This window comes from Pundamilia nyererei, unplaced genomic scaffold, assembly GCF_000239375.1.
Source record: "Pundamilia nyererei isolate P.nyererei 1_Seehausen unplaced genomic scaffold, PunNye1.0 scaffold00060, whole genome shotgun sequence".
Classification (NCBI taxonomy): Eukaryota; Metazoa; Chordata; class Actinopteri; order Cichliformes; family Cichlidae; genus Pundamilia; species Pundamilia nyererei.
In genome coordinates, this window is record NW_005187461.1 from 1,465,246 (window position 1) to 1,473,490 (window position 8,245).

At 42.9% G+C, this 8,245-nt stretch overlaps 1 protein-coding gene across 4 annotated transcripts in view; it reads right to left on the bottom strand.

Annotated features, from left to right (window-relative positions):
- fgd4a (FYVE, RhoGEF and PH domain containing 4a) overlaps nucleotides 1–8,245 on the bottom strand; it is a 50,824-nt gene that overhangs the window by 23,618 nt on the left and 18,961 nt on the right. Inside the window, exon 1 of one of the 4 annotated variants that reach the window (XM_005734788.2) lies at nucleotides 2,077–2,423. The exons of the other annotated variants lie outside the window; for them this stretch is intronic. Within the exon in view, the coding sequence (XP_005734845.1) occupies nucleotides 2,077–2,176 (100 nt within the window). The 5' untranslated portion in view covers nucleotides 2,177–2,423. Of the gene's footprint in view, nucleotides 1–2,076; nucleotides 2,424–8,245 lie in introns of those variants that run through there. 4 annotated transcript variants of the gene reach the window in all.

The following is an 8,245-nucleotide window of genomic DNA, read 5'->3' on the forward strand; positions in this document are numbered from 1 at the left end:
GTGTGTGTGTGTGTGTGTGTGTGTGTGTGTGTGTGTGTGTGTGTGAGGGAGAGAGAGTGAAGGGGGGTATAATATCCTGGCGCATGGATTAAAGGAGGGCTTTCTCCACCCACCATCTGGACTCCTCATAACAGGCCTGCCTGCTGTTCAAAGACACACACACACACACACACACACACACACACACACACACGCACACACAACTTACTTAACAGTATACAAGTTAAACCCCAGTCGAGTTCCCTACTGAAAATATAACAAATGTAAGCAGCTTATGAAAAGCATTATGTACACATCTTCTCTACAGAGTCGGCCTATGGAGGCCCCTCCTCCGGCCAGCTCTTAGCCGTGTGACCAGAGTCACTGCGTGCCCATTGTCTCCTTAAGTGGGGGGATGTGTTCTGATGTCAATACTGAGAATAAACTCAACAGAGAAAATGCTTCACACTTTGGCGACTACACGCAGCCACAAAGGTCAGAGAAATAGCTTTCTGAGATGTGGCTGATGACTGATGGAGGAAAGTGTACCAGCCCTTCTACTGACGTACTCATCATGCAACTGGCCTGACACTAAAGCTTCCCCTCCCTGTTCATTAACATCCTGTTGTTTTTGTTTTTATGTGATGATCTTTTTGTTAGAAGTCCGAGCATAACACAACTGATAACCTCAGAGACCCGGAGACAGCACAATCCACACACAAAGTGAACACTGGTCACCGGCCAGGTAGGATCTGGGAAGTGATGTGGGATGAGAGTCGCCATAAAGTCTCAATAGTGACAATGAAACCAGAAGTCATATTTATAGTCTCCTGCTACGGCAGCGATAACGACAAGTTTACTGAGAGGAGCTGAGAAAGAGAATTGGCCAGTGAGAAGGAATCAGATTTACAATAACAGGAACTCAAGCATTTATTAAAATTACTGATTGAGGAAGTGAGAACGCTGAGCAGACCTCGTCTGTGGTTCTTGGAAGAAAGCTGCCAGTTAAACATAAACTACACAGGTGTGAGGGAGTAAATACTGCTACTGACACATTTTGATTGTTTTACAGTTACATGGAATCACAGTTGTGTCTTTGATGTTCAACAACATAGGTGGCAAACTGCTACAAATTGTTCTCTTGGCAGTCGAAGTAAATAAAAAGAAAATTTAAAGGGTTATGTTCTAAGCAGCTCTCTGCGCTACCAAACTTTAATTGGCACCTCGTCCTTGACAGCTACAGTAACCTTTGCTCAGAGTGAATGGTCAGTGAGTCGTGGCATTTATCTGAACTTCAGAAATGTGCATCTGCGTATGCGACATGTCGTATCTAACGATCAAAAAGTGATGCAAACAAACCTTTTATCAGGTCAGTCCTTTGGTTTGTGGTGCTTACGTTTACTTGCTGTAGAGCAGCACAAGAACTCTGATAGACGTCTGTGACTGAAAACACCAAATGAGCTCCAACCCAAGTCTGACCAGCAGTCAAACTGAAAACACAGTCACCACCTGTGTTTTCACCAGCCTTCAACACTGTAGGTTGCAGTTGTATAATTCACATAAGGACATGTGTTATAAACTATAGATGGTTTAAAAAATGCTTAACTAAAAATGAGGGTATTCTATCTTTCTCCATCTTTAAACATTATTGCAAGAACAGCAAAGTTAACTGATGCTGCTGACAAATATGGTGTAGCTGAAAAAAATCTGCCACAAGTTCATTCTTGTGTGCTACACCGCTCCCATTACAGCACAACAAACATTTAAAGCTCTGCAGCACCAGGTAAGATTATGAGCAAGAAATAAATGCCACTGCTTCACCATTCACACGAAAGCTCTGAAAGGTCATTGAAAAAGTTCTTGCATAATTTCCCTTGACAGGCAGGCTGTGTGTCTAAAATGTTTCTTAGGTGACTGTTCTCACACTCGCTTATCTAACAGTCACCTGTGTGTTTGGGTTTCTGTGGTAAAGGCAGCGCTTCCTCTAGAGCTTTTTTTAATCCGTAGTTCAACAACACCTTTTCATTTTAGACCCTTTATTTATTTTGCGTGTCTGAAAATATGACAAAAAAACAAAAAGTAAATTTTTTACACTACCTGCCAGCACTCCTCCCAAAAAGACTTGTGTTTTCCCCAGCCGGGTAAACACAGAATGGTTATCAATCCTATAGTGTCTTTTCCATTCAGGAGTATCCATATTTATGAGAAATTACAGTCCGTTCTTCACACACACGTTTCCTTCTTGGCTGGTAAGCTCGTGTGTGTGTACCCGTGAGAGCTTTGGAGTCTCTCTATCACTGCACAAACCGGTTCCCTGGAAACTAGAGTCACCTGGTGAAGCAGACAATTGCAGGAAGGGAGGAGGGACAGGTCGCCCTACAAGATATTTATTCACGGTCACTTTCATGACTCCCTTAGAATGCTTTGAGAGCTGGCGAGGAGGGAGGAGAAAGTGAGAAGGCAGGAAAAAGCAGAGGAGTTAAAGAAATGCAATAAATCACTGGTGAAGAAAGGTGGAAAAAGGAGTGACTATGATATGGAGAAGTGAGAGCTAAAAATTAACCAACTGTAACAGTTCACATTTAGTCATCTGTGGTCATGCAAAATTGTTTTACAACCCATTATTTAACCCATTTTACATTATAATGAACATTTGATCCACCCTGCTAATTTCTCTAAAATGTTATTCACCTTAAACTGACTGCACGGAGCTGAACCTTAACCTAGTCTCAGTCCTGATATAAATAAGTGTAAAGAGAGGATGCTGCTGATGTAATTCTATAACGATGAGAAAAAGAGATTATTATTCAAAAGAAAATCCACCAAAAAGACACAAAGAAAGCAAAGTGAGCTAAGCTTAATATGCAAGGCTGCCCTAGATTGAGATAACTGCTATTCAGATGTAACTCATAAATAATGGAATAGCGTGAATGTATTAGCATGCCAAGTCACACCCCTTTAATCGTATGTTCACGGTGGTGATAAAATGTGTGCGAGCTTTTCTTGCTTGACTCAGAGGCTACTGAAAGAGACCAGATGCGTCTGTCTCTGTTCAATCTCGTTCTTCCATTATGGACAATTACCAGAGAGTGATGGCTTTCTGTCGCAGGCATAATAGAGTGAAAATTAAAAGGCCTTGTAAGCGTTTTGTGTATTCAAGACAACCAGATGAGACCCTGCGTCTCCAGCTCACGGAGCAAAAGTGGGAAATTGACGTAGTTCGTTGTCCATATAACACTTAAAAGAATAAGCTGGTTTTTCTGGTACCTGAATTTAATGCCAGTTTGTTGGGCTTTCATTTACCCCTGACACAAAGTAGCTGCAAAGTAGCTGCAGAATGCATCATCCATGTTCACGCTTGGTTTCATCTTTGTCTTTCACTGCTTTAGCAGTTACCTATTTGCAATACTGGGATTGTAAACTGGGATTCCCTCTTGTTTTTAGCTTCTCTTTCAGCGCAGACTCTTCGGCTGCTAGATGCTATCTATGCAGATTGTTTTATATGGTGAGCAGTATCCTGTGCTGTTTTTGCTGAGATCACAGACCTGTGACAGTCTTTGTTTTCAGCTACAAAATGCCACACTTCTTGCCTCATAAAATCTGCACATCACTGTGCCTCTTTGTTTACCACCAGGCACCCTACAAAGCTCCAGCATGTGAAGATAAGCATGATCTGAACATGCTCTCCGGCCCATGTCTAATGAGGGCAGGCCAACTGGGTGACTGGATGTGCTACAATCCTCAAGCTGAACAACACTACGGACCCTTCCCCCCGTCCCATAGAGACAGGAAGAGATGGAAACTATAGGCTTCCTGTTTGCTGTTGCAGGGATAATCATTCTCTGGAGAAGAATGACTATAACAGACCATTTAAACATGTTTGCCACTCCAGATGGCAGACACTAAGTTCCACAACTGATCCAAATACTGTAGCTCTACCACAACCAGGGATACTAAGAAAAATAAAGTTAGTATCAGAGGGCTATGAGAGCACATAGCTGAGATCCAAACAGCAGTGTACGCTACAATCACTGAGACCTGAGGCAGAGCTTGACTGTTGCAGTCTGTGATAACATCAACATGCCACAGTCTTTTCCTCTGTGTGCCTTTTTTCACAGCATCTTGCTCATCACAGTCATCTCATTTTTCTTGTCATCTCCTCCTTCATCCACATGACCTGCAGGTCTAAAAAATACCCCAGAAAGATCACAGCTGGTGTGGCAGAAGCTCCCAAATGTGTCAATCAATAGCATGTCTGCCCGATTACCATGCCTGACCGAGTCCTGGGAGACCTGTATGTTCATAAATGAACAACAATGCTTATTTACGACAAGCTCTTCCTGATGAGCCTAAATCAACTGGATCTCAAGGGTCCAACAGATTAACTGGAGATTTGTGAAAGAGGAAACCTCTGTGCAGCATATCAGCCTGGGTATAAAAAGGCAAAAATGTCTATACAATAGTGCATACACTATTTGCGTGAGTTCAGTGTTTGTGCCACAGAGTCCTTTAACTAGTTCTTCAACTAAAGCAGCTCTGTTTAAATTCCTTGCAAATCGCTCCTTTATAAAAAAGATTTCTATTAATAACCATTTATATTTACAACACTTTGGCAAAAATCTCACGACTTCCTGAACCTAATTGTAGCTCCAGATCCAAAAATAACCACATGAGAAATTCCCACAAACTGCCGCTAACGACTAAGTTGTTATTGCTCTTCTGATGCTGGCTTCAGTTCACGACGATTAAATCAGTGAAATGTGCCTGTTGTTCTTACGCACCGAGCAGCCGGAGGCGACAGACTGTACGGATGCCGTGTACAGAAGGTGAGCGACAGCACACGGCATTTCTGGAAGGTCGTGCCAGCAACAGTTCGGAGCTTCTCACAGTAATGCAATAGACGTGATTAATTTTAATCTGGAAATAAAGTTGTGAGGTTACAATGTGACAACTACTACTAGAATCTACTATGAAGTGTGGGACAAGCTAACGTCAGCAGTTTTCTTCTTGTTCTTTGTTAGCCAATATTTTGGGAGCAAATGTGCCCAGCTCTATAGATCTGCACATTTCTGTTCTATACTCCAAACAATTTCTTCATTCGTTAAATATCTTTGTTTGTCTCAGTTTTTTTTATTCTTATGCATCAAGTAGAGAGTAAACAAGAGAGAATCATTAATGCCAAACAGATCTGACACAATGCATAATGGATGAAGTAAATAGATGCTGAATATAATGCCAATCAAACAGCGTGGGTAAGGACTTGTGCCTCAAACGGGATCATTGTGCTCAGCATGAATGAGCCATTCTGACTGGCAGCAGAGCCCATATTCCCAGCACAGACTTGGAATGCACAGAAAACCCCTGCAATCCTGAAAGCAAGCCTGCAGCCGAGCCCAGAGCCAAGGCTGGTGCTGTAACGAGGCAGAAAGAGAAAGATAGAAAGCAATGGATAAGATTTAACGTGACTAACTTCCTCTATAACCAAGCTGACTATGCTACTAATTTTCTGTCGTCCTCTTTCTTCCTCATTCTGCACACTCCATTTTTAAACCCACAGATCAAATGAGCTTGGTCACCTGCTTTTCTGCTCGTCTGCATTCACAAGCGCACAACACCTAACCTGACGCTTTGTAATAAAGTGTCAAACAGCATCAGCATTTGTGGTTTGTGTCATAAGAGTCTTAACAGAAGGACAAACTGCTCCACAAAAAGAGGATAAAATGACAAGGCAACCAGCTTTATTACAGCAGAGGTAGCACTGCGTCCCAAGGACAGTGACACAGCACATTTAGTTTGAGACCAGAACAAGCTTTGATCACGCAAACGTGATCAAAGTAAGCCATATTTGTAGAGTTATGCACATTTTATTCACTGTGACACAGCTCGTTATTCTCCTTCCTCTTTTTTACTTCTCTTAAAAAAACAAACAAAAACAAAAATGCTCTCTTCAGTTTGGTGCTATTTTTGGTCACATTACATATCTCTTCTCTTCTCTTGACGAGTTAAGATCTAACTCGGTTTTAATGCGTCTACTATTTTAGATAACATGCAAGTAGAGGGAGAAGAGTTACGAATGAAATGAACTCCTGGATTTACTCGTTGATCTTGGAGGATCCCTCTTACTGGGACCACACAGACACACTGAAGAGCCCGGCTAGTATAGAGACCAATCAATGCACAGGCTTTGACAACCCCCCCTGCCTCTTCTCGGCTGGAATGGCAGCCATGCTCAGAGTGTAGCTTGGTGTAGCCGACTTTAATAGTTTTAACTGTAAAGACAGTTAGCTAAAGAGTAACGCTGATAGCACCCAGCACACGAATGAAGAGAGGCGACTCAGGTCAAAGCATGAGTGTCATCCTTAGTCCAACAGTTTTATTGGTTAAAAAGCGATTGTGACTTTGCTGTTTTCAGGAAGTTCAGACTACATAAACTTTTATAGGATCAGAGTACAGCTGACAAGACAGGACGACTACAAATCAGAGCTGTGTTTGTACGAGGTGACACAAAATCCACACACACACACACTGCCTCACCTATTTTCCCACAGCTCAAATGGGAAGCAGCGTTTACTGACTTTAACAGTCTTTATATGTGTGCACGTCTAAAGAGGCTCAGTTGGCACTGCCTTAAAGAAAATTAATAGTCCTCTCCAGCTAACACAGGTCATAGCACACACACACACACACACACACACACACACACACACACAGAGCTACAGCACCCACCAGAGCAGCATCCTGTGGTGAGAGCTCAGGTTTGTCTTTTGTGATGTGTGCTCCTCCCATTGTTAACCATCACCCTCAGCAGGCGTTTAATGTGTAAGTGTGCAGAATAGCGAACAGCATTTCATACTCTCTGTGGTTATGAACCACACACACTTTGTCTGTCAGCTCTGTGAACCTACCGCCCTATGGCTACAGTGTGAGCTCGACGGATGCGGGGTGCCGGTGCTGCTTGGTAAACCAGGGTAAAAATAAAAGAGACAGAAAGAGAGAGAGAAACACTGACCTTAGAGGAGGCTGTGTCCAGAGAGAATAAAAAGGTCCCTTGTGCCTCTCCCTGTGCTCTGTCGCTCACAGTAGCAGGTTGAGGCTGGTGTTAAACTGCTGCCTCACTGCATCGGTTGCATCCTCCCTTCCTTTTCACGGTCTCTCTCTCTCTCTCTCTCTCCCTCACACAGATACGTTTCAACACCCAGTCGCCCTTTAGCCTAACCTAGTCACGCTTTCCTTCTTCTTTTACCTCATGCTCCGCTCTCTCTACAGCAAATGAGGATAATAACATTCCAGCGGAGACGGAGCATATGGTGGGGAAGCGATACTCAGCCCCAGAGTAAAGCCCCCTCTGTGTGTGTGAATGTGTTTCTGCATATGCCTGTGCGTGTTGCATGGACAAGCGAACCCATTGTGTCGGGTAAGGGGAGGGCCGGTGAGAGGGGAAGAAGCCAATGGCCATACTCATCTGCCGCCCCTGCTGCTGGTGGCTATAGCACAATATAGGTGGAGAGTGTGACATGCAACAACCCCCCGCCGTGAAGAAAGAGGAGGGTGGGGTTGGGTGGAAGGCGTAAGAAAGACAATCTGAAGAGAGAGCTGATGAAGAACCGATCTCTGTGTAAAGAAAGTAGAAGCCTGACATAGCGGTTTAAAAAAATCCAGCTGTCAACTTCAGCAGCTTTCAGACTGACAGCGAGACACAAAATGCAGGTTTGAGGTAAAATAAGGGTGACTCAGTTCATAGACGTGCCAAATAAATCAGTGTCTATGGTGCCTCAAGAGGAAGCGTGTTACAAAAAGATTAGAAAATTTCAGGGCTCGCAAAATTTCAAAATCTCTGGTAGCCCTTCGGGCAGACACTCTTCAGTTTTTGGTAGCCCAAAATAAATTTAAGTAGCCTGAAAAAAAAAGAGGACAATTTTTTGATTGACTTAAAAAATTGTTAAAACACAAATTACAACAACTGTAAAAAAAAAAATACAATCATCAACTCAAATATTTGGTTCTAATTGAACAGAAATTTCTATGAACTTGTAAGAACTGTGTAGAACATGGATCAGTCTGTGTCAGATCCTGAATCTGACATTTCCACTGAAGTCACGGGTAAGAGGTAAGTGGAACCAAGATCATTTGCTTTGTTTGCAAAGGCTGCTACATTGTGCCAAAGGTAGTTCACTCTTTGCAACATCGCGCTGTTCTAAACAGCTTTTTCTTCTGCGTTTCTTCTGGACTTCTTGTTGTGCTTGGTTTATTTTTAGTAGTTTTTTTG